The following is a 27,478-nucleotide window of genomic DNA, read 5'->3' as shown; positions in this document are numbered from 1 at the left end:
AGACAGAAAGATAAAGAAGATAGTCAGACACCCTTCATAAGGGATGCCAGCAAAAATATGTTCACCAGTCCCCAGGACATCAAAAGCAGATGGAAGTAGTACTTTCAGCAGCTTAAGAATGAAAAAAAAAAAAAAACAAAGAAGCTGGACTGTCCTAGACAGCCTATAAATGGAGATGGAGGAGGAAGAGCCCATCATAGCAGTAAGGAAAATAAAGTCTGGGAAAACAGCAGGCTGAGATGAGGTCACAGCAGATATGATCAACATGTTGGATGAGTTGGGGACAAAATGGCTCTTGGGGATACTCATAGCATTATGGAGAGAACGACCTATCCCAGATGACTGTAGAATAAGCATACTGGTGCCAGTGTACAGGAACAAATAGGTCATTCACAACTGTGAGCAGTATAGAGGTATCAAACTCTAGTCACATTGTATGAAAGTTCTAGAGTATGTGATTGATAAATGAATATGCATAGTAGTAGAAAATTAAATGGGAGATGAGCAGTTCAGTTCAAATTAGGATGTAGCATAGTTGACCTAATGTTTGTAGTGAGACATGTAGTTGAGAAGAAGTTAGAGATGATAGAGTCCAACTGGGTATTCCTAGACTTGGAAAAGGCATTTGTCAAGGTCTCAGGAAAGTTGATTTTTGCAGTCCTGATATTGTTTGAAGTCCCAAAAGCATTGGTAGAGTTGGTACAGGCTCTGTAAAAGGACCCAATTATACAAATATGAACAGTGCTCAGATTCATAGAAGGTTTCCCAGTCGGAGTGGGTGTACATCAAGTTTCATCTATGAGCCCATTGCTGTTCATACCGTTGATGGACTACATTAGCAAACATTTAGGAAAGGACAAATCAACAAAGCTATTTTATGTAGATGATGTGGCATTACATGCAGAATTTGAACAAAAACTTCAGCAAAGGATAGAGGAATGGAATGCAAAGCAAAGATGCATTGGATGAAACTCAGTACAGGTAAGACAGTTGTAATAGCAGTAAATGAGGGAATCACAAGAAGCTGATTTGAGATGAAAGGGAAAATAGTGAAACAGGTTAACAGCTTCAAGTTCGAGGGAGGGTTGGTTGAGAAGAGAGTTCTTGATGAGGAACTCAAAGCTAGAGTCAGAGGGGCTGCAGCGGCACAAAGTTTTGGGTAGTGCATGAGAAGAATGCCCAAAAAGTTGAAAAGTAAGGTGAACAAAAGAGTGGTAGGATCAGTAGTATTGTATGTTACAGAAACCTTGCAGCGAGTGCAGAGCAGTTAAGGAAGCTAGAGGCGATGGAGATAAAGTACCTGAGACAGATGGAAGGATGTGCACTGTGGGACAGATGAAGTGAGGACATCCGAGCAGAAACTGCAGAGAATGTCAGAGAGAACAGATTATGGTGGTTCAGGTACATTTGAAGAAAGGATACAGTCTGTTGATAATTTGGGATAGACAAGAAGAAAAAAGAGGAAATGAGGGTGTCCAGAAAAGGGATGGATAGACTGAGTGAGAGAAGATCTGTGACAGTCTGGTATGATTGTCGAAGACAGTCGGAGACTGGCATTGAATTGAGACATGGTGACAGGTGACATTACACCTTGACTTTTGTAGAAAATCGGGGAAGAAGGGATTATTGATGATGATCAGGTGTGAGTGCGATGCTGTGGATGGAGTATCTGGGCCTGCTAAAGTGGGGTCAGTGATTGGTGCTTGCCTTTGGCTGAGAATACATCTCCTGCTTGTGGGTATTAAAACTTTCGAATTTTTTCTGACTCCTTAGCAAAGATGTGTCCTGTAAGCTGGGGGAAACATCAGAAATGATGAAATCAGTTAAGCAGCTTTTCTATCTTCCCATTCTGAGGTATTGCAGAAATTGGCTTGCAGAACAGTAACCCTGTTAACATTTATTTTATTTTTTTTTTTATTTACCAGGTTTGTCTGACTAGGTTTAGTCAAAAGCCCCTTTTCAGTGGTGGCCCAGGAAGAAAAGCTCCAGCATATTGCAAGTACTTAATGTATATTATTTAGTTGGTTACATTACATCACCATTTGCATTACAAAGGGAAGCAGCTACTGAATATTAAGAGTTCCTAAAAATGAAGGTGGCAGTCAGAGCAAAAAGGGAGGTTGGGGAACCCAAAGCTACCTGCTTAACTAGGAGCAGCAATGACTGTTTTGCTTCTCCCTCCCCTTGGCCCCCATATTCCCACAATACCAGTCATACCCCTTCAGCTAACTTCCTGTACCCCATAAGACCAGGGGATAGGTGGCCTTGTTGTCAAGAAACTGGTTAGTTATTACAGATAAACATGTATGTCCAGCAACTAGTCTCTCAAGGCCACCGACTGCTTTTCACCACAATCCCAAAAAATACAAGGCTTCCCATCCAGTTATTTGGAGCAGAGGGACTTGGTTATGTCCAGTGATCCAAAAATTACTTCATCGAGAAGCTGTGGAAAGGATGCCATGAGGAGAAGAAGCAAAAGTCTTCTACTTGAGGCATTTTCTAGTTCCAAGAAAAGGTGGACCACAAAGACTCATTATCCATTGTCCAATTAAACAGGTTCTGAAATATTCAAAAATTCAAAATATGGATGCTCAGTCCCCCCCAACCTGCCAAACACTTATCGTGATACTTGGTCTATTTCCATATCCTCCTTCACTGAGATCACAGGTGATTTCTCAGATCCAAAGTGCACAGGGTTTTCATTTGTCAGTGTACTTCCTTGCCGTTTCATTTGGTTACTTCATCCACAGGCTTTACAAGATATTCTGACTCCACCAATTGCACAGTGCAAGACCAGGGGCATTCACTTGTTCCAGTATCTGGATGACTACCTTATGCAGGCACAGTCCCAGGAGGAACTCCAGAAGGCACTGACCTACACCATAGAGTACTTCGAGTCTAGGTCTGTCGGGCTCCTTCTCAGTCTTCCCAAGTCCAGCCTTATAATCTTATCCTAACCAGTTTAGTAGTCCTCTTAGAGGCTTTGCTGGATATGCCATGCCAACACATCTTTCTTCCTCAGGGGAAGTGGAATTCCTAACCTCGTTCTTTCAGGAATGGCATTTAAGATTAAGATTTAAGATCCCCCTCAAGAATTCCTAAGTATCCTGAACCATTTTCATGGCGCCATTAGCAAGACTGCATATGGTACAAGTTGCACTTAGCATCAGCATGCTGAATCCTTGTAACACAAGTTTAGATTAGCAATGTCACCAGGTACTGCAAAACAAGAAGGTTCCTCTTAGAGGCATCACCAAACCAATTCCTCATCAGTTGTGCCTTGAACAAAGCCCAGGGAGTCCATGCTGTAGACCTTGAGGGTTCGGGGCAACCCGGTTAATGGAAGAGGAGGCCCCTTAGCATAAAGGTAGTAATGACTGTAATCTTGGCTTTCTAGGCTTTCAGGCTGGTCCAGAAGCCAGGTGTACTACATATAACTGTGAAAGTACAGCTATGTGGCAAAAAGCAAACAAATGGATGGGACACTTATTGCCTGTTGCATGAACTGACAACACAAGTTTGAGAATTGGCATTGGAATTACAGATTGCCCTCTGGGCTCCATATGATCCACCAGAAGAGAATTTCTAGTGGATCGGGTCAGGAGAACACTTGTGAATCTCCATGAATGGATTCTAGATGGATACAATTTTCTGGATCTTGCTGACAGGTAGGAGTGGACCAGAGAGAATATTTTTTCAACAGGACGGCAAGCATCTCAGAAAATTTTGCCTCTGGGCATCTGGTAAACAGACTTAGGCAATGGACTTCTTTGACTGGGCAGATCTGTTTCTGTATGCAGCCCCTCCTATCCCCTTGTTCCTTAAGGTGATGTAGAAAATCAGGAGTGAGAGACCAAAAATGATCCTTATTAATACTGTTTCAGCCAAGGCATCACTGGTTTCCCTTCCTTCCTTTCTTTCTGGAGATGGCAAGGGAAAAAACATTGTCTTCCTCAGCATGTAAGCCTTTTGAACTCTGCTCAATGAGTTCTTTGTATACTCAGACCTATCTACGGTTATAAATGATTGCTTGGAGGATTGATGAGTATTGTATACTACTGATGTCCTTCAAGAATGCAACTGCAGTCATAACATATGGGTTGTCCTGCCTCAGGCAGCCCTCGGTCGGCCTGATTCCAAAGTCTGGGTCCGACTTCGGCTGATGTCGCATTTCTCTCCGACGTCAGAGCGGCTGGAGTATATAAGCATCAGCCAACGCCATTTTCTTCAGTCTTTCTTGCCGTGCGGTGCCCGAAGCAGAAGCAGTTCGCAAGTGCCGGTCGGTCAGCTCCTGTATTCTTCGAATCCGAAGTCATCAAAAAAGCTAAGTACCCCGTTGGGGACCTTTTCTTGCCTCAGCCGATGTCAGAAATTACTGAAAAAATTAACAATTGTTTGTCTTGTGGTAAACAAATACCTCATAAGGATTTCCACTCTTACTGTCTTCCTTGCCTTGGCCCAGACCACGACGTCTTGGCCTGTGTCGCCTGTGCTTGCTTCAATAAGCTCACTCAGGCGCCGGGCGGAGTTCGCTGAAGACTTTTTCGGCGATAAATTTGCTTATACAATGCCGTCGGAACTTCCGACATCGCAGACTCTAAAGCGAAAAGACCGGGACCGACATCCTTGGCCCGCGTCTTCCACCGACTCCACGCCAAAACCTACCGCGAGTGCTCCGGTTCCCCCTGAGATGGTTATTTCACCGCTCCGAACCGAAGACACCGCATTACCGATTCCTCCGACACCGGAGGCCACACCGACGCCAGTTATAGATTTTCCTCCGGATACTGAAACCGAGGAAATGCCCGGGACCATTGCTGTAGATAAGGTCACTCCTGCACGTGGAGCTGCTAGGCCTCCTATGGCCATGTCTATTAAGGCCTACACACGTGCTAAGGCAGCCAGCAAGACCAAACACCTTACTGCTAAAGCCTTACCTCAGCCTACTCCTGAAACACAAATCATGACTATGGCCGCAGACTTAATTTCCATGATTAGAGGTTCACAGGCCCTTCCTGAGAGAGGATCCCAGCCTCCTTCTGATAAGAGGCCCCGGGTTGAACCCTCTGACCCTATCCCTTCAGATGAAGATTCTGAGGACTCTGTTCACTCCGATGGCCAGTAAGAGCTCTTCCATACCTATGAGGACTCGGATGCAGAGGATTCCATCCCCTCGGCCTCCCCTCCTGAGGATATTTCTTTTGGGGAAGTTCTGCATACCATGAGGGAACATTTTAAGTGGCAAGGCCAGGAATATTCTGATTCCAGAAAGCGCCTTCGAACCTTCCTTAAAAAGCCCCAACACAGGCCCCTGGCTATACCTCCTGTGCTTGATGTTTTGGATGACCTATACTCTGACTCCAGTGTTACCCCGGATACTCTTCCTCCTGCTCCAGCCAAGCCAGACAGATATTATAGGGTCCCAGAAACACATTCTCATTTCTTTAGGGCCCATGCTGTTGATTTAGAAACTATTTCTCAGGGACCTAAAGGGGTTTCAGCATCCACCTCCAAAAATCCTTTGCCTTCCAACAGGGAAGCTAGGTCATTAGAGAGATGGGGGAGAAAGGTCTACACCTCCACTACTTTATCTATGAGATCTCTGAATTGCCTCTTTCATATGTTTCAATATCAGGATTTACCTGTTAGATGATTTACAGAAAACATTGGCCTCTCCTGAACCTTTAGACAGGAAGTCTTTGCAGGAAGCTGTACATAATTCTCAGCAAGTCAGCAATCACTTTCTGCAGTGTGGATATGATGCATTGGAAGCTTCATGTAGGGCAGCTATGACAGGGGTGGTCATTCGTAGACATGCATGGTTAAAAGAACAACCTCTACCAGATCATGTTAAGGCAAAACTTCTTGATGCACCCTTGGAAAAGAACAAGCTTTTTGGTGCTAATGCTAAAGATGTGTTAAAGTCCATCGAGGAAAAAGCAAAATCAGTTAAGACGGTCAAAGATTTCCTCCAGGTTCAGCCATCCAGATTCAGCAGGAATTGGCCTTCTAAAAACTGGTCCTTTCCTAATCCTGAAAGATTTCAAAGGGGTAAAAACAGGCGTGGCCGAGGAAGAGGACAATACAGAGGTTCTTACAGGGGACGACAGTGGCAACCAACAAACCAAAGAAGTGACACAGGGGTCTCCCCTGCCCTACCAGAGACAATCTCAATGACTTTCCTCTACTTCCGCTCACCAAGGAGCAAATAGAAGCTCCCTTGGGCGGAAAATTATCTCTGTTTTCAGACAATTGGCACAGATTGACAAAGGACAAATGGATTTTGGACATTGTAGACCACGGTTACAGGTTCCACTTTCATACCTTACCAAGAAAACAAGGCATGCCAAACCTACCACAAATCCAGAGGGCAGAGGCTATCAAGCAAATTTCTCTGCTTGCTCAGATTAAAGCAATAGAAAGAGTTCCACAACAAGAACAAGGCCAGGGGTTTTACTCAAGACTGTTCCTTGTTCCAAGAAAAGAAACTCAATGGAGACCAATACTGGATTTGTCCGCATTAAACACTTTTCTCATAGTACCAAAGTTCAAAATGCTGACTCTACAGCAACTCCTTCCCATGCTGGGCAAGGGGTCTTGGCTGATTACTCTGGACCTCAAGGAGGCATACCTGCATGTCCCTATCAGACACAGCTGCAGAAGATACCTCAGATTTCTTGCAGGGCCAGAGCATTATCAATTCTCAGCATTGCCATTTGGCTTATCTACTGCGCCCAGAGTATTCACAAAATGCCTGGCTTCAGTAATTGCTCATTGCAGGCTCCAGGGGATCCAAATTTACCCGTACCTGGACGACTGCCTCATACAAGCGGACGACAAATTGATTTTGACAAAAAACTTAAACTATGTCATACAATTGCTACAGGCTCTGGGTTACACAGTCAACTTCCAAAAGTCAAGACTTCAACCATCCCAGTAAATAACCTTCTTAGGAGCCAATCTAGACAGCCTCTCAAATGGCTTACCTGACAGAAGACAAGCAAGAGAAGTTAACTCATTGTTTCAAAGGTTTGGCAAAACTCACCCAGATGACTGCAAGGGGATTCCTACAGGCCCTGGGTTACATGGCATCCTGCATCCTCCTGGTTCCATTAGCAAGACTACACATGAGAAAGCTTCAATGGTACCTAAAAAGCCTATGGTCTCAGCACAGCAACAACCTAGAGACAACCAGACCGCTCATTCCATGCCTACAAAAGGAATTCCTATGGTGGGCCTCGGTAAGCCAGGCAAACACAGGTATGTCATTCAAAAAACCTCAGATAACACAGACCATGACCACAGGCGCCTCAGACCTTGGATGGGGGGCGCACATGGAGGGCAGATGTATACAAGGACAATGGTCTCCAAAGGAAACACATCTGCATATAAATCAAAAGGAAATGCTGGCAGTAATGCATGCCATCGAGGCCTTTCGACAACAACTTCAGCAAGGCCATCTACTGATACGGACAGACAACACCACTGTGATGTGGTACATAAACAAGCAAGGGGCACCCATTCTTACCCCCTTTGCAGACTGACAATGAATCTTTGGGAAAAATCACTGAGCCTAAACATACAGTTGCAATCCCAGTTTGTTCCAGGCAAAGACAATGTGCTGGCGGACAGCCTAAGCAGGAATTTCATAGATCCACACGAGTGGAGGTTACATCCGAAAATCTTCACACAACTCACCTCGACATGGGGCAGGCCAGAAGTAGACCTATTTGCCTCCCACCTCAACCATCATCTACAAAAATTCTGTTCAAGGACATATCATCCACAAGCTTGGAAAATAGATGCTCTTTCATTCAACTGGAACTTCCTAAAAATCTATGCATTCCCACCTCTGCCACTGATGACCACAGTATTACTAAAGATCAAAGCAGAGAGGCCCAAGGGGATACTAATAGCTCCAGACTGGCCAAGACAACACTGGTATCCACTACTACGGAGCATATGTCACAACAAAAAGTGGGCCCTTCCCCAATGGCCCGTACTATTGACTCAACACAACTTCAAAACAGTGCATCCCAACCTTCAGACGCTGCAGCTAACAGCCTGGGAGATCCCATGAATAACCTCAATCTATCTCTCTCCAAGGAAGTTCAGCGGATATTAACAGAAGCTCGAAGACCATCCACCAGAAAGGTTTACTTAGCAAAATGGAAGAGATTCAGCATTTGGAATACCAGCAAGGGACATGATGCATCATTATTGAACATCCCACTCATCCTGGAATACTTGGCAGGTATGCTACAGAATGGACTCTCATATTCTTCCATAAAGAATAATAAGAACAATAGCTTCAGCTATTTCAGCTAGATATAACACTGATCCGCCTGTGTTTTCACATCCTTTGTTAAGGCAATTCCTCAGGGGAATTAAGAACTTTAAGCCACCAAGAAAGGCTCCAGTGCCAGCTTGGGACCTCAACTTTGTCCTAGAAAAACTGACTCTACCTCCCTTTGAGCCAGCAGCTTCAGTGGACTTACAATTTCTCTCATGGAAGACAGCTTTCCTGTTGACAATTACCTCAGCAAGAAGGGTTTCGGAACTACAGGCCCTAATGGCAATACCACCGTTCATAATCTTTCACAGAGACAGGGTCTCCTTAAGAACCAACCCTACTTTTATGCCAAAGGTGGTATCTAGGGTTTCTTTAAGTCAAGCTATTCACCTGCCTTCTTTCTTCCCCAATCCTGAGAGCAAAGGGGAAAGACTGTTGCATACCTTAGACATTCACAGACAACTTCGCTACTACCTGGACAGAACCAGGACCAGTAGGAAGTCTGATCAGCTTTTTGTAGCTTATGCCCCTGGAGTACAAGGAAAAGCAATTTCCAAACAGACTATTTCAAAATGGATTGGACATTGCATCAGATTTTGTTATTCCTTCCATGGGAAGAATGTTCCAGCCAATGTCAGACCACACTCCACCAGAGCTACAGCCACCTCTACAGCATTCTTAAGAGGGGTGCCTACAAAAGACATTCTAGAAGCTGCTACATGGAGCTCCGTGCATACATTCTCCAAACACTACAATCTCGCTTTATACTCCAGATCCAGAGCAGGCTTTGCTTCGGCAGTCCTGCAGGGTTTGATTGCCACACCATCTCTTTCCTAGAGCATTTCTCCTCCCCCAGCTAAGCTATGGTATTCAACCCATATGTTATGACTGCAGTTGCATTCTTGAAGGACATAGTACAGTTTTGTACCTACCATAAATGTAGATGTCCGATAGATATGCAACTGCAGTCTGATTTTCCCTCCCTCCATACCCCTCTATGCCTTGGGTCCACTCCTATCCCTGTTTCTCTTAGTTGGGGATATCTGTTATGGTGTATCTGTTTATTGCATACTTATTTGTCTGGAATCCTGTTTTTGTCTTCCAATTTGATTACAGCCTTCCTTGGAGGGCACCTGGCATCTGGGGCAAGAAACACTGAAGAAAATCGCGTCGGCTGATGCTTATATACTCCAGCCGCTCTGACGTCGGAGAGAAATGCGACATCAGCCGACGTCGGACCCAGACTTTGAAATCCGGCCGACCGAGGGCTGCCTGAGGCAGGACAACCCATATGTTATGACTGCAGTTGCATATCTATCAGACATCTACATTTATGGTAGGTACAAAACTGTCCTTTCCTGATTCACATAAATTTCTTTTTAAAAACCCTGCTGCTGACCCAGAAACTTATCTCTCAGGGTCCCAAAGCAGTCAAGGCTTCCACTGAAAAAAACCCTACCCCCTCTGACAGGGATTCTAGAGCACTGGACAGATGGGGAAAAAAGATTTACACTTCTGCAACCTTGGCTATAAGGGCTTTAAATTGTCAGTTTCATATGCGTAAGTATCAGCAATATATTATGTCACTGCTAAAACAGAAAATGTTGATAAATTCTGAATGTGCAGAAAACAAAGAAATGCAGGATTTATTGCAATCAGCTGAACAAGTTGGAAAACATACTTTGCAGTGTGGTTTTGATTCTTTGGAGGAGGCCTGCAGGGCCACTGTTACTGGTTCTGTCATCAGGAGGCATGCTTGGTTAAAGGAACAGAATTTGCCTGATCATGTTAAAGCAAAATTATTAGATGCTCCATTATAGCATGAAACTTTGTTTGGTGTTGAAGAAAATGGAGGACAAAGCAAAATCTATGCAAACCGTCAAAGATTTCTTACAGGTACAACCACCAAGATTTAGCTGACACTGGCCTACAAAGAATTGGTCCTTTCCAGTGTCAGACAGGCCACAAAGGGGCAGATACAGATGCCCTAGAGGTAGATCCCAGCCCCAAGGCACATACAGGTCTAAACAATGGGGTGCTTCTTCCTCCAAAAGCGGAGAAGACAAATCACAGCCATACAGGAGACAGTCCCAATGACTTCCGCCTGCCTGCGCCAAGCACTTATCTAATGGCAGCACCATTAGGGGGAAAACTAGCACTTTTTCATCAAAATTGGCACATAATAACCCAGGACAAATGGGTCTTGAATATAGTGTCACAAGGCTTCAAGTTTCACTTTCATACCCTGCCAAGGGGGCACAGTTTGCCAGACCTGCCAAAAAATCAATGGGCAGAGGCACAAAAGCAAGTTTCATCCCTCATAGACATGAGGGCCATACAGTAAGTATCAGAGCAAGAGCAGGGACAAGGATTTTACTCAACTGTTCTTGGTGCCCAGAAAGGACAAAGCCTGGAGACCAGTATTTGACCTATCAATTCTAAACACATATCTGGAAATTCTAAAATTCAAAATGTTGACGCTGCAGCAGCTTCTGCCCATGCTGGGCAGGAAGGATAGGCTTGTGACCTTAGACCTAAAAGAGGCATACCTGTATGTCCCAATCATACAGTCATGCAGAAGATACCTCAGATTCATAGCTGGCTCAATGCACTACCAATTCTCTGCACTGCCCTTTGGCTTATCTGCTGCGCCCAGGGTCTTCACAAAATGCCTGGCTCCAGTAATTGCATTCTGCAGACAAAGAGGAATACAGATATATCCTTACTTGGACGACTGCCTCATTCAAGCAGAGAACAAGGACATTCTACTACAGCATCTGGTTTTTGTAACAAGATTACTAACATGCCTAGGGTACACAGTAAACGAAAATAAATCAAAACTAGTACCCTCACAAGAGATAATATTCCTGGGTGCAAGCTTAAATACAGCTGCCCAGATGGCCTATCTCACGCCAGACAAAGGCAACTGACTACTTATTTCAGACTGTTGGCAACAAAGGCCCAGTTATCTGCAAGAAAAATTCTGCAGACTTTGGGCTTCATGGCATCCTGCATTCTTCTAATTCCATATGCAAGACTGCATATGAGGAAACTTCAGTGGTATCTAAAAAGTGTTTGGACTCAACATTGCCACAGCCTGGAAACAACAATTACCCTTATTCCCTGCCTGCAACAGGAGTTTTGATGGTGGGCAAAGGCCTTTCACTTTACCCTCAGCCAGGCTGGCATTAACAACAGATGCATCAGATTATGCCTGGGGGGGGGGGGGTACATGACAGGAAGATGTAATCAGGGTACATGGTCCGCAAGCCAAATGCATCTACATATCAATGAAAAAGAGATGCTAGCTGTTCAGAATGCCTTGACAGCCTTCAAGGATCAACTTCATCTGGGACAACTACTGATAAACATGGACAGTACTACAGTCATGTGGTATATAAACAAGCAGGGAGGATCTCATTCCTGTCCCCTTTGCAGACTAGCCATGACTTTGTGGGACACAGCATTGACTTACCAAGTACATCTCCAGGCACAATTCCTGCCAGAAAAGATAAATACTCTGGCAGACGTACCAAGCAGAAACCTCATGGATCCCCACGAGTGGAAATTGGATCCGCAAGTCTTCAACATGATAACAAGGAAATGGGGATGCCCTGACATAGATCTATATGCCTCCCCTCACAACTGCCAACTACAGACAATTCTGCACAAGGACTTATCACAAGCAAGCATGGAAAGTGGATGCTCTATCTTTCTGCTGGAAAAACTTAACAGTATATGTCTCCTCCACTGCCTCTCCTCCCCAAGGTAATCCTAAAGGTCAGACAAGAGAAGCTAAAACTGCTACCGATTGCCCCAGACTGGCCCCGCCAGCACTGGTACCCAATCCTAAGGAACCTGTCTCAATGCCCTGCCTGGACATTACCTCAAATTTCTCACTTACTGTCCCAACAAAACAATCAGATCCTGCACAGCGAACTCAAGACTTTAAATCTGGCAGCATGGCAGATAATGTAGTCATTCAAAACACACCTCTTTCTAAAGCGGTGATGGGTATTATTTTGGAGGCCAGGAGGCCTAGTACCAGAAAATCTTATGCTGAAAAATGGAAGAGATTCTGTGCTTGGAACCAGGCACAAGGAAGTGACACGATTGTACCAAATATTCCTCAGATTTTGCAATACTTAACTGAGATGTTGGACAAAGGCCTATCCTTTTCATCTATTAAGATTCATGCCTCTGCCATTTCAGCTCATTACAATACAGAGCCACCTATTTTTTCTCATCCTTTACTAAGGCAGTACCTCAGAGGTGCCAAAAATTTAAGGCCTCCAAGGAGATCACCAATACCTGCATGGGACCTCAATTATGTCTTGGAAAAACTCACTCCGCCTCCTTTTGAGCCAGCCACTACAGCTGACATTAAATTTTTATCTTGGAAAACAGCTCTGCTCCTAGCAATAACCTCTGCAAGACAAATCTCAGCGCTACAGGCACTCATGGCTGTGGAACCTTTTATCATCCAGATAGGGTTTCTCTGAGGGCAAACCCGACATTTATACCTAAAGTAGTGTCCAGTGTGGCCCTTAACCAAACTATTCACTTGCCTACCTTTTATCCAAACCCACAGAATAAGGGTGAGAGACTTATGCATTCTTTGGACATACACAGACATCTGCGGTTCTACTTGGACAGAACCAAAGCTTTCAGAAAAATTGAGCAATTACTAGTGGCATATGCTGCAGGATCACAAGGAAAGGCTATCTCAAAGCAGACTATTTCAAAGTGGATAGGCCAATGCATTTGTTTCTGTTATTCACAACATGGCAAATCAGTGCCTAAGGGCATTAGGCCACATTCAACCAGAGCAGCAGACACTTCAGCAGCCTTCCTCAGAGGAGTACCAACCAAAGACATTTTAGAGGCAGCAACCTGGAGTTCAGTGCACACTTTTACAAAGCACTATCACTTACCACTCTACTCTAAATCCAGGGCAGGCTTTGCCACTGCAGTTCTGCAGAGCCTCATAGCCGCTCTTAATGCTATTTAGCTCCAGCCTCCCAGCCTTAGCTTTGGGATTCAACCCAATTGTAATGACTGCAACAGTAAAACACGATGAACATGGTACGATGAGCATAGTACAGTTGTGTACCTACCATAAATGTAGATGTTCGAGTGTATTCACTGTTGCAGTCCAGGTTACCCACCCACCATCCCCCTTATCTTTGCTGGAACTTATCTGTGCTTCTCTATTCTATACAACCTTGGTGGTGTATTTGCTTGTAGATGAAGGAATAATTTACTTTGGTGCATGCATGCTTTATTGTCATATTTTTAGCCTACCCTTTTGGGGGCACCTGACATCTGGGGCAAGAAAAACTGAAGAAAATGGCGTCAACTGCATCTTTTATACCCCTGGCGCACTGACGTCAGGGAAGAGGCGACAGCAACCGACGCCGGACCTAGACTTTGGAATTCAGGCCGACTGCGGGTAGCCTGCCAGCAGGATAACCCAATTGTAATGACTGCAACAGTGAATACACTCTAACATCTACATTTATGGTAGGTACACAACTGTACTTTCTCAGTCCTTATTAATAGGTCAGTCCAGAAATCCCATGTTCACTCTCTCTGGAAAAAGTCACACATTATCCTTCTGCACAAAGGAGGAAATTCAGCAGACATTAATGACTTTAGGCCTATAGCAATCTTATTTCCACTCGCCAAAATACTTGAAAAATGTATTAAAAAACAATTGCTAGACTATTTTCTGTGGGAAAAAATCCTATGCCCTACACAACATGTCTTCTGCCTTTCCCATAGTACTAGCATTGCCCTTCTAACCTGTATAGATACTGTCAATAAGGCTAGAGGTAATAGCAAACTAGTCTCTTCCTTTCTAGACTTGTCTAAAGCTTTTGACATAGTTTGTCACAGCAAACTTCTACTTCAGATGTCCTTACTAAGTGTCTCTCAGCCCACCCTTCTGTGGTTCAAAAGCTGTGTGTTCATTAGGTGTCAGTCAGTAAAATAGCACTCCATGCTCTCTCCTTACCTCCCTGTCACCACCGGTGTACCACAAGGCTCTATCCATGGTCCCCTTCTCTTTAACATTTTCACAACCACCCTCTATACATTAACACAACAGGCCACCCTAATACAATATGCAGATGATTCCACACTCGTGTACATCTGACAACATGGCATGCTTCCAAAAAAATCACTTGGGGAAACAGTAGCAGCCACTGAAACACAGCTTCTTAACTCTCAACTCATGCTGAACCTAAAAAAAGAACTGTCTCATGAAAAAACATTTTAAGTTCTCTCTGTTGATAGCACAACTGTTGACGTCACCTCTCATAGCAAAATATTAAGGGTGATAGTGGGTGATAATCTTGCATTCAACCTGCATATACAAAACTGCATAAGAAAAATTCATCAAAAACTAGGGATGCTTTACAGAGCCAAAAATTTTCTCACCAGTGCAACTAAAACTTTACTTGCCACTATTTATCTTTTCCCCACTCTTCTTTATGGCACTTCTATCCTTACTAACCTCCAGGCTTCACAAAAATTAAAACTTGAGCAGTGCAATAGTAAAGTTGCTAAATTTGCAGCACATATCCCTTTCAGAACCCACCACTGTGTGTATAGCACTGAAAAGTCTAAATTGGTTAGAACTGTCATATCAATTCACATATACACAACTTCTTACTACCTATGAAATTATCCAGCATCCATCTGCCTGTTCAGCACTAAAAACTTTCTACACAACTGTTTCCATTCACTCGTTGCAGTCCAGTGACCAAAAACTCCTGTCTACAAACCTGACAAATCATCTGGCTCTGTTCTGTAATTATATAAAGTTGCTAAGGCTTGGAACTCCTTACCTGTATCTGTCAGGTCTATACCCTCCTTCCCACCTTTCAAAACCACTGTGAAAGACCTCCTATTAAAAATCTGGCTCTGTTCTTGCTCAAATCCAGGATAAACTGTATCCCCTAAATGTGAACAAGTACTTTTTCATTCCTTATACATCTGTACACTCCCTTCTTCACTTATTTCCTTACTGCTATCTAATTCTCTTCCCTGACTTTTCTCTCTGATTATAACATAAGCCTTTTTTTCCCTCACTTCATTTTGCAATTCCTGTTTGTATTAGACTAACGTACCTTTAATTTCCATACAAAGTGTAAAACTTCTCTAAATATTAGATTGTCAATTTTTGTCATGTACCTCGTATCAATTCTTAACCAATGTTTTTATATTATGTCTGATTTGTTACAATTATTTAAACTACAGATGGTTTTGTTTTACTTGTAAAATTATTTTTGTTAAAATGTTTTGTAATAATTTGGAGCTTTTCTGTCCGGACCTCCACTGAAAATGGCCTTCTACCCAGTCGGACTTCCCCAGTAATCAAATGTCAATAAGTAAATAAATAAAAAATGTCCAAAGACAGACAAGAGGTCGGATCCGAAACCTATCTGTTGAGGAAGGATGGAAACAGTCAACACAAATCTATCACTATGGCGAGTTCATTACTTTCATTTTTGTTTTCAATTCCTGCCCACATCAAGCTGCCTTAGACAAAACCAAATCACTTGTCATGACAACCAGTGAGGAAATAGTTAATTTTTTTTAAGAACACTTGAAACATCACATGTGCAATATGAACTGTTACATAAGTTCAGAATGCAAAAAATTAATTTAGCACTGTTTAGCCAACTAGATGGGAGAGAGATGAGATAACAGTTTACTACTTATTTTTCTTCACTAAAAAATGCTGCTTACTGTGCATTTTACTGATGAGGGGAGCTCATTTTAACAGCATAAATGCTGATAGTAGACATTCATTTGGCACACTGCCAACATAATGGAGTAAAAGTTGTTTTAAGGAAGATGATATACGCATACATTCTGTAACGCATGAATATGATTTGCTGCATCAACTTAAACTGTGTAATGCACTAATATCAGTACACAATCAAAATAACATAAAACAACAAATTAGACATACTTCCTTACCTGCCCAGAAATTCTGGAAAAGGCATTGTAGAGAGTGCCTTTCCCCCATTTCTGAATGATCTTAATTGCCACATATTAAAAAGCGTAACTTAACAATAGCTTCCCTTCACTGGCATTTCTGTCCTAGTCATCACCTTCACTGTGAATGAAATCTCATGATACTTTCTGTAGGAATATGCCTTCTTTGCCCTTGATGTGCCTTTCACATTTGAAATTACAGCTGCTGTTTTGCCCTATCTTGGGGCTATAAACTTGTTGAGGCTTTTGTAGTGTGAGGCTGGACAAACCTGAGAGCAACTTCAGCAAATTTTGCAAGTTAGGAAATATGGTGTTATGGCTGACTCTGGATAGTAGACTAGGAGGCAGAAACTCGCATATTTCCATTTTTAAAAAAAAATTATTTCAGCTGTTTCTTTTACACACTTACATGCACCTTTTTTAAAAATGTTGTGCAACACAATTTTAGGAAACATAGAACCACTCCAAACCATTCACTGACACATTTACTGAGGACTCTCAAGCTTAACAGTTTGACTGCTTTCATTCTAATTGAAAGGAATTGTGTGACTTCATGGAAGTGGCCGGGGAAAATCTTATCAACTGTGCACTTGGAGCACATAATGTGCAAAAAGTAGCTTTCCAAGAAACAAGGTCATGTCAGTATGCCTGCCCCAAAGAGGACATTCGGTTTAGAAAAAAAAATAATAATAAATAGTTGCTATGATGCTGGCAGGGGTGTATTTTGTAGATGTAGATCTTTATTGCAAGATCACAAATATGTTTCTCTTTTTCAGTTTTAAAAGAGCACTGAGGTATATTTTTATTTGTAGTGCAGTAATAAAAATGTTAGTCCTGCATGATTTTAAGACAGTTTAATGAGTCCTGTACAGCTATGGATTGAAGTGTTGGTAAAGGGCTGTAGAAAGTACTCTAGAGGCTGAAAGTTGCAGGGAATGAGGGGAGACTGAAAGAGAGAAAAAAAAAGTTGCAGGAGAAATCAGCTTTTGTAAAACAGGTATTCAAGAGAGAACTACAGAATATTGCACTTTTAAGTTAGGTAACATGAAAACACTGTAAAAAGCACCTTAGGAAACATAAGTTTTGCAGTCGAGGAAATAATTGTGTATTCGGCAAATGTGTCCTTACTGAGAGAGAATGCCACAGTCCTAAGTATTGGAGGTGGGACGAAGTACAGAGCAAAGGAAGTCTGTCTACACATATAAATGCATGTCTATATTTGGCATACAAGTACTTACAGAGAGAGTGATGCTGTCCTGCAGTATTGGTGATGAGGTTACACTTCTGAACAAACTGTCTCTGCAGAATTGTTACTTTCTCAGGAGAGTGTTGATGTCTCACATAAGTCACATGCTGCACACTTTCCAGCTGCATTACCAGGAAGAAATAGTTTAATCAAACTGCACTTAAGACATTTAAAGACCATTTCTTTTCTTTGTATCTAACATCCTAGACAGCAGCAGGTACCTAAAGTTAGTCTATAATGGAACAGATAACTTGTGTGCCTATAGAAGACTGTAACATTTGAACAAACTTCCTTTTAAGAGGGAATGAATACGTTTGGAAAAATTTTGCAAGTGCTAGAGCAGCATCACAGAGGAGAGAGGTATTTTTCAGAACAGACCTGTAGTGTCTACTTTGGAGTTCCTGGGAATATCTAAATATGTGATTGAAATCCATATGTGGAAAACTAAAGAGCTACTGGGCATCATGTTAAGAAATTAGAGAAACTTTTTAATTAGGATGGTTATAGTCTCTCATGTTTCATCTCATATTTTAAGTCCTGCGAAACACAGCATATGTCCTATATCACTGTTTGCAGTATAAATAACCTTGGGGATCTCCTGGCAAGGATAGCCCAAAGTCCAGCCAGTATGTCAAAGTGTTTAGTACTTATAGTGCTGTATTTCACAAGTAAGTTCCCCACGCAAGGCATAGGGCATAAAGGTGACATACAGATTCACACACTCAGAGCTTCTTTGCCACCAGTCGAGCTTCAGTCTGAATGTATTTCCCACGACCATACACAGTGTTCTCTCTGCCCAGCATTTGTCCCTAAGACCTTACATAGTCATCTCTCCTCCTTATCTATTTACCTAGAAAAACAATGTCTTAAGCTGTTCGCTCAAGGTGCTATGGCAAAGTCTTCCCATCTCGAGGGTCAACCGTCTGCCAAGAAAAAGGTCAAAAAACTTAGGCCTGATGCAGGTTCTGTCCACCCACCCCCAGGCGTATCTTTCGAAGTCCATAGGATTGACCAGTGGTTGCTTCGGATTCCTTTGCCATGACCCTGTTGGAGGCTGACATAGATCCTACTCCTGGCATGTCCTCTGAGGCTTTACAAATGTCTGCTTCAGACATTGAGGGGAAGGACCTAGGCTGATTATATCTGAGGAACTGAGGAGGGATTCCACAGATTTTAGCGAGTAAAGGAGGTCCCTACTGAGCTTATTTAGTGTTACCAAGGGTCTGACCTTCCTTGGGTGTTTCATGCAGACATCTCACTGAAAAAGAAACCGAAAACCAAGCATCTTTCCCCTGCAGTTAAGGATCTCCAACATGAATGTCAGGATTTTACTCAGGGGTTGTTTAATTCTTTAATGGCCTTAAAGCCTCCTTAAGGGGTGTCTGTGTCTATCCTTCCTTGGTCTTCCACTCCTCTTAACAGACCTTGGGAATTATGATTCATTGGAAGAGGATTCCATTAGTCCAGATTCCCCTTCAGAGGGCCTCATCTTTGGGACACAGGTACCCGTATGATGGAATCCTTTAAGTAGGATTGCTCTGCAGTTTCGGATATCTAGAAGAGGTATTATGAGCTTCTTAAAATGGAGTCTCCCAAACTTGCTGTTCCCCTCTTCTGGCTGCCCTTCTGGGTACTTTCTTAGCAGCTTCTATAGCTCCTGATTCTCAGCCCCCAGCTCCCAAGAAACTTGACAGGTTTTACAAGGTGCCTGATTCACATAAATTCTTGTACAGATACCCTGCTGATCCTTCTGTAGTGTCTGTCTGTTTACACAAACCCAAGCTTTTGCCCCCTCTACCAAGCTACTTCGCTCGGAGAAGAGTGGTAGGCCATGGAGAGGCTAGGCAAGAAGGTTTATACTGTAGCCACTTTATCCTTCCTCAGGTTTCTTCAGGTAATCCCTCATCTTCCAGAGGCTGATGGAAGGCTTCTGCCCTTTACTTGTTGGGTTCCACCTCTGAAGTTGCCTACCCTTCTGTTAAGTGCAGTTATGATGCTGCTGATTGCTTCTTCCAGGGCGCAGTATTTGATTCTGTCATGAGGCGTGACTCGTGCCTTTGTATTCAGGCCTTGCAAATTGTTGGATGCATCAATGGATAGTTAAAATGTTTTTGGTGCTGCTGCTGACCTTTTTAAGGCTCTCCAGGATAAGAACAGGGCCTTTCTGGAGCTGAAACATGTTTGTTTCTCCAGTTCCATACTTTCAAAGGAATTACCCTTCCAAATTAGCTTTTGTAGGCAGGTTTGTCTCATCCTTCACCCAAAGGCAAAAAGGGTTCTAAAAGTATACTTTTTGCTAAGTTGACTCAAACACCTACTTACCAGAAATTGTCTTTCAGGACAAGCCAGGATTTATTGGACAATTTGCTTTTCCCTCGGTCGGGTCCCTTTATTTGTTCATCTTTCCCTGTCCCTTTACAGACTGTTTGAGAATCACCACAGACTCTTGGGGTTCTGTATGTTATCCACCAAAGGTATTTCATGGTTTGGAAATCCCTTCCTCCCATTTTGGGCATCCCTCAACCTCCTTGTGAACAGCTTCCTTTCTTTCCAGAGGTGCTTCATTCTCCTTTTGGTCCAGGACACAATTCAAGCTGTACCCCCCCCTTGCCCAGGTAGGGAGGGGTTTTACTGCAGTATATTTCTGGTTCCCAGGAAGGAGAGCACTTGTAGACCAATTCTCGACCTTTCCCAGCTCAACACCTTTCTCAGGATTCCTTCCTTTCAGATATTGTCTCTTCACATCTTATTCCCCAACTTCCTTCCCAGGTCTTTCTGGTCTCTCTAGATCTCAAGGATGCCTACTTTCATAGCCCCATCCATTCCCTTTTCAGGAAGTTTTTAAGTTTGTGTTACTTCCTTGCATTTTCAGTTCTCTGCTTTGCCCTTTGGCCTTTCTACTGGCCAAAGGATCCTCATCAAATGCCTCTCTCCAGTTGCTTTCTAGAGGCTGAGAAGGGTTCATATCTTCTTCCTCACCCCAAGCTCTGGTTCAGGATCTCTAGTTTGCTATTTTCCTGTCAAAGAGCCTGAGGTTCACCATAAACTTTCAAAAATCAGTTCTGACCTCTTCTCAGGATTGTTTTTCTTGGTTGTAGGATCCAGGTCATCCCCATGCTGGCATCACTGCCTGTTCCTAAGACGCTGTTTTCTATTGCCTTTTTCCAGTCTCTTCTTTCCCTGGATTCAGTCACAGCCAGGGACTTTCTCAAGACTCACGAGTTTATGGCTTCCACCATTCTCATTGTCATGCTTCCTCTGGCCAGGCTCCATATGAGAATGCTACACCAGTACCTCAGGGCAGTATGGCTTCAACATTGGCACTCCCTAGACTTCGCAGTCCCCTTCCTCCCTTGTCTCAAGCTCGAGCTTCAGTGGTGAGTTCATCAACTCACACTCAACCAGGAGCTGAATTTCCAAGTTCCAGCTCTGATTCAAGATCGCTTTATAGATACTTCAGACAGGGGATGAGGATGTCCTTCAGCTCTCTCAGTTCAGGGTCTTTAGCCTCTCCATCAGAGGTCAGACCACAACAACGTAAAGGAGATGAGGGCCCTGGTTCTGGCTCTTCAGGCTTTTCATTCTCTCTTTCATCCTGGGCCCCTTAAGATTTTCACGTACTATACCACTGTGATGTGGTATGCCAACAGGCAAGGGGGTACAACACCTTGTCCTCTTTGCAGACTAGCTCTTCATATCTGGGATTTAGCTGTCCAGTATCAAGTGACTCTTCAGGCAGCTTACATTCCCTTGTAGCCCAGTGTAGATCTTTTTGACTCCCCTCTGAACAGATAACTTTCTCTATTCTGTTTGAGAGTCCCAGGTCATCTCGTTTGGAAAGTGGATGCCCTGTCTTCCTTGGAAGTGGATGTTTCTGTATGCCTTCCCTCTTGTTGTGAGAGTCTTGCACAAGATCAGGCAAGACTCCCCCAAAATTTTGCTGGTGACTTTGTTTTGGCCCAAACAGCATTGGTTCCCCCCTTCCTTCTCACTTGTCCAGGAGCAATCACCACAAGTTACTTCATCAGGTGGACCTTCTCACACAAGGCGAAGGGGTCTCTTATCCATCCTTACTTGTCCACACTTCAACTGAAGCTGTGTGTAATAGGATTTTGATCCCTTTTAGGACCTTTTTTCTGAGGACATGCATCAGGTCCAGCCGGAGGCCAGGAAACCCACTGCCAGGTAATCATATTTGTCCAAATGGAAAAGATTTTCTATCTGGTGCCTCTTTCGAAACCAGGAACCCTTATCTCACTGCAGGTTCCTATGATTGTCTCTTATTTGTGTGATCTGCTCCATGCTGGGTTGTCATATTCTTCAAGTAAAGCTGACCTGTCAGCAATTTCTTCTTGTCTGCCCTTCGCACTTCCTCTGTCCTCTAGATTTGAGGTCAAGCAGTTTCTTAAAGGAGTCTTTCATATTAGGCCACCCAGGAAGCCAGTTCTGCCTTCCTGGGACCTCAGTTTTGTTCTTGAAAAATCACGACATTGCATTTGGAAGACTGTTGTTCTTTTAGAGCTCACTTCAGCTTAGAGAATTTCTGAGCTTCAGGCTCTCATGGCTTTTCCTCCTGTTTTAGTTTCTCACAATGACAGGGTCTCTCTTCACAATATTCCTTCCTTTTATGTCCAAGATGTTCGGTGAGTTGTCTCTTAATCAGTCTATTCTTTTGCCTTCCTTTTTTTCCTTTTCCACAGTCTGCCAGTGTGAATGTACTTCACACCTTGGATTTGCATAAACAGCTCCGATATTCAGATAAGTAAGGAGATTCACAAAACTGAAAAACTTTCATCCCAGGTCTTTGGGTTTGTCTGTTTCTAAGAAAACCATCTCATCCCAGATTTCTAAGGCTATTTACTTTTGTTATTCTTTTCATGGGAAGTGTCTTTCATCCTCTGTAAAGACTTGTTTTACCAGGGCTGTTTCCTCCTCTGGTGCTTTTTTCAAGGGGCTGAATGCAAGTTACATTCTTGAGGCTGCTACATGGTTTTACGTTCATACCTTCACTAAGTTTAACAAGTTGGATGTTATTTCCAGGGCCAGAGCTGGCTTTTCTCGTTACTGCTGCAGTATTCACTCCATCCCTCCCTCCTTCCTTCCCCCTCTCCTCTAGCCTGTACTTTCTTGCTGTCCTGGTTGCGGGTCTCTTGTTTTTCCTCTGTCTGGATGCACGTGTTTCTTGTCCCTAGGAACATTCTCTTCCTCCTGGGTCTTTTTGAGTTCTGATTATGCGCTTCCATATGTCGCCTTTATGCCCTAGTCCTTACACAGGGAGTGTACTTGTGACATACAGTGCCTATAAGTACTAAAGGCTTTGGTATACTGGCCGGACATCGGGCTGTTCTTGGCAAGTGATCCCTTAAGTTATGAATACTACTTCAGTGAAGAGAAGGACATCTTCTGTTATGGTAAGATTTTACACAACTATACATTCAAGGTGTAACCTTGCTTAGGTTACAGCTCTGAAAATTGCAGTATTATGTTCAAAAATTCATCTTTTGTTGTAGGCCTTTCATGGAGTCTGAGCTGAAGCAGGGACACAAAGGGTACAGTATGCACACTGTACCATAATATCATGTCTGTGGTGGTTGAATTATTTAGATCTGAAAAAAAATTCTTGCACAGCTTAAGTCAATAAAGTTTTGACTAAATATCTCAGAAAGATGTTGAATAAGCAGGTTTTGTGTCCGACTGTGCCTGTTAACCCAGTTTTTTTTCTGTAACATTTTAGTAGATATCGAATGTTAATTCATTATTCTGTCTTCCAGCTCGGAGATTGAAGTTCTATTTTAGCCCGTCTTTCTTTTTTCTTCTAGTTCATGGACAGACAACTTTATTTTTGTATATTTAAATAGTATCTTAGATCATCTTTCAAAGATGGATTTCCTTAGTGTTTTCATGTTGCTGGTACTTCCATTTTAGCTTTTAAACTTCTGAATTTCTGCCTTGGGTAAAGAGTTCTTCTTTTCATCCTTTTGGCTTATCTTTATCTGGTTAGTGCAAAGAGAAAAAAAAATGGCATAGCAGAAAATGTAGAATGAAGCTGCTGTAGTTGACTCTGTGTTTCTGTGTTGTAGTGGACCTTGACCTAAACAGGTGCAGTAAAAATTAAAACAAATCCAAAAATTGTAAACATTAAAGTCACTTTTTTTTAGGTTTTTACTAGTACTTGGAAATGACTGCTGCTTTTAACAGATGCTAGTTTCTTGCCACTGTCTTGGATAGTCCATCTGATGGTAAATTTTATTCCTTAGACTTATCTTTGCACTGAATGCTAAATACTAGCTTTTTGACCTCTTCCAACTACACTTAGCTTTTAGCAAAATATGTATACAACAAGTATGGAAAGCAGCTGTCTAGGTAACATCATGAGGCTACAGAATGGATATGAATAGTGGTTTGTTAGTGTTTCCTTTGACTGGGTAAAAAATCAAGAGGTGCCATGCTCAAGTACTTCATGGGGAAGCCTGCTAAGATCATCTTTAATGTGTGCGCTAGGAGGAGAATGCTGACAAACTAACCAATTGAATTGTTCAGGGCTTTGTATCAGACGTACCTTTCTGTTTCTGTTAGAATTATCATGCCACATTTTTTGTTTGCATTTACTTCCGTTGTTTTTGTATTAGAATAGCAAAATGGATTGGCTACGATAAGGATAATCCACTTTACAGAGCACAACAGGGATAATCTACTTTACAGAGCTTATGTGTTTAAAGTATTGCCAGAATTACTTATTGTAGTAACATGTTCTTGTCTGACTTAGGGATTTGCAGCAAAGTATCGCACGAGAGCCCAGTGCTCCGTCTTTAGCAGTGCCTGCATACCAGACTGCCGGTGTCGGAAGCGTGTCAGCAGCTAGTGATGCAAGCCATGCAGCTCCTACCCCAGCTCCCAGAACTGCATTTGTAAGTAATCTGTAGTACTATAGATGCATATCTTTGTAATTGTCTTTACCTTTTTGTCCCCAATTTCTTTCTTTCCATTGTACAGATGAGGAAAATGTTTTGTTGACTAAGTTGCGGTGGTGTGGGTTCATGTGCATATATGTGTGTGTGCTCCTCTTGTGGGCTTTTGAGGATTGACAATCAGCTAATGCTTCTCCATTGCTTGAAAGAAAGTTAACATTTAATGAAAAAGTTCTACTTTTAAAATAGGAAAAAGTTTTTCTATCAATTGTCCAGTGACTTTGTTGCTTTTAACTTTTTGAGGGAAAAAGTTGTTAAAACTAAGTTAATTTTTTTTCCTGTTTTAAAGTTGTTAAACTACTTTTGGTGTCTGGGTAAGCATTCCTCATTTGAGTTTATTACTGACCCTAGATTTAAAAGATGCTTGTCACATTCCTGTAGCACCAGATTTCATAAGTTATTTTTTTTTATGTTTTCTATGTTTAGACTACACTTCAAGTTCTCTGCATTATCCCTAAGGTTATCCACTGCTCCTAGGGTATTCAGAAAGTACCTAACTTCAATTGTAGCTTACTGTAGACTGCAAGGTATTCACATTTTTCTTTAATTAGGCAACTTGCTTATTTTTAGCATCTTTTTCAAAGTGCCAGGAATCTCTCACTTGGGTGAGAGATCTCCTGCACATACTGAGGTTTCAGGAGGACATCCAAAAGTTTTGCTTGACCCCTTCTCACAGGATTGTTTTTCTTTGGTGTTTCGTAGATATCAATTCAAAGAGTTTGTCTTCCACAGAAAAAAATCATATCTAAAACTAGTCCTGAGTTTTCTGCTCAAGCCAAGGCAAGTTAATATCTCAGCATAGTAGGATTCATGGTATCCAGGATTCTCATGATTCCTTTAGGCCAGACTCCACATGGGTAAAATTCAGTGGCATCTAAAATCATTATGGTCCCAACGTCAACATCCCCTATCATTCCAGATTCCTGTTTTAGGATTTGTGAAAAGGGAACAACTTTGGTGGAGAAACCAGTTTTGTCTTAGTCCAGGTCTCCTCATTTTCCCTTCCAGTTCCATCACAGTCTTTAACTACAGACACCTCCGACTTTGCTTGAAGAGCATTGTCTGTGGCAAAAAAAGATATGGTCTTTGGAACAAAAAAGACAAACGTAGGTAAAAATCTCTGATAGCCCCCAGCTATCAAGCAGCCACAATTCTTCCTGTTAATGTGCATTGTTTCCAACTGTGACGGCAGTCATTAATGAGGCTACAAGAACAAAAGTTGCCTGCACAGAGGATAAGCAAAGATTTCAGCCTGCATTACCAGCCCTGTATGTTAGTGCTTTTAAGTCACTGCTATAAATAATCTTAAGTCCTCTCAAGTGATTTTATTGGCATTTGACCTTTTGCTGTACTGATCACTAACCATTTGCACATACGACTTGGGACATAGCACCAGCCTGCTAACTCCACTAAAGACTGTGGCCCCAGTTTAATAGTGCCCTTTTTAAATATAATTTGCCTGTTAGTTGTGCTCCCATTAATAGTGCATCAGTGCGTACACACACTCACACTCTCACTCACAATCTCTCTCTCTCTAGTTTCCCTAGTTATGCAGCTGTAGTATATATTTTTACTTGCGGCATAGAAAGATTCTACCTCCAGCAATATTGAACTTAACATATACATTTTGGATAATATTGCCTAAAAAAATTCTGTTAATATTGTGTTTTTCAAATGTAGTCTGCTTGTTAATCACTCTCATGTTAGAATATTGCATCACTCCCTCAACACTCTGTTAGATCACCTGACTAAAATTACTGTATTCTAAATGGTTGTGTTTTTCACTGTTGATGTCCAGCTGGGGTTCCAAAGCCTAAAATCTTCTAGGTGCCATATGTCCAACGTATAATTGCCCATGAGCATTGGGCTACGTAAGTGTATATAGGACTGTAAATCCCCAGACTATCTTGTTGCCAGTTCAAACACAGGTCTCGCACCCCTTGGTCTCATCTTAACTTGGTTGTTTGTACTGTAAACCTTCACTGGTCTGGGTAAGTGTCCCATTGGGGAACCTTCCTTGTCTGGTTTACTGTGTTGATCACTGATTGTGCTAGATGTCAAATAGGAAAGTGTGAGTGAAATAAGCAGATGCCCTAGAAAGACCTCTTAGTGCCTTTATTGTTTAGGTACAGAGCATGATTACAAATCTTGTTTCATCTGCGTCCTTCATACCCAGACTTCATGTTTGTGTTTGTCATCATCATTGAATGCTTTCTTCAAGACGAGCATTTAAGTGATTAGCTCAAGCCAAAAAAGATGGGCCCCTCCATATCTGATGTACTGTACATTCCAAGAAAACACTCGAGGCCTAAGCCTGAAGTTCAGTCTGCCCAGTTTGATTTAGAAATACCTGCTGAGGTTGCCGAACCTGTAGTACAGCTAACACTTCCTCAGATGTCGTCTACCATAACCCTGCCGGTGGCCTGAATGGCATCTGAGAAAAGCATGTTCTAGGTGACTGCTTAAGCAGGTAGGACGGAGAAGGGTAAAATGCATATCATTATCTCAAAAGACCCAAAAGGTATCCCTCAGATCTTAGTAAGGGAAGAGATACTGGTATCTCTTATTGAGGTATGTCAGTGCTCGGAGCCTGCACGATTAGTTCAAGTAGATGTCATGCCCCCCCCCCAAAAAAAAGGGCAAAAGATGAAGCGTATTCCCTCCCAGACTTCTAGGGAGGAAGGAGCAGATAATCTTCTCTCAGGACCTATTCAAGGCCGTTAAGGCTGTCAAGCCTCCTTCCTTTTCTTCTCCTCCCCCCACTCCTTATAGGTTATGTTGGAGTCATTCCTCTGAGAATGAGAATGGGGCTTCAGATTCTGATGATCATTCCATAGCATACTCCTCACAAATCCACTCACCTGAATTAGATGTGTTCTCAGATGACAAGTATTCCCCTCTCCCCGGATACCTCTGAGGAAGATGTTTCATTTGGGGAAACCACTTTGAGTATGATACATTTTA

At 42.6% G+C, this 27,478-nt stretch overlaps 1 protein-coding gene across 1 annotated transcript in view; it reads left to right on the top strand.

Annotated features, from left to right (window-relative positions):
* LOC122796865 (programmed cell death 6 interacting protein) overlaps nt 1-27,478 on the top strand; it is a 1,552,575-nt gene that overhangs the window by 1,502,729 nt on the left and 22,368 nt on the right. The window contains exon 16 of the mRNA XM_044065610.1: nt 24,313-24,454. Coding sequence (XP_043921545.1) covers nt 24,313-24,454 — 142 coding nt within the window. The remainder of the gene's footprint in view (nt 1-24,312; nt 24,455-27,478) is intronic.

This window comes from Protopterus annectens, chromosome 3.part0 (genome assembly GCF_019279795.1).
Source record: "Protopterus annectens isolate FY-2018-M chromosome 3.part0, PAN1.0, whole genome shotgun sequence".
Taxonomy (NCBI): domain Eukaryota; kingdom Metazoa; phylum Chordata; order Ceratodontiformes; family Protopteridae; genus Protopterus; species Protopterus annectens.
This window is presented reverse-complemented; position numbering and strand designations above follow the sequence as displayed.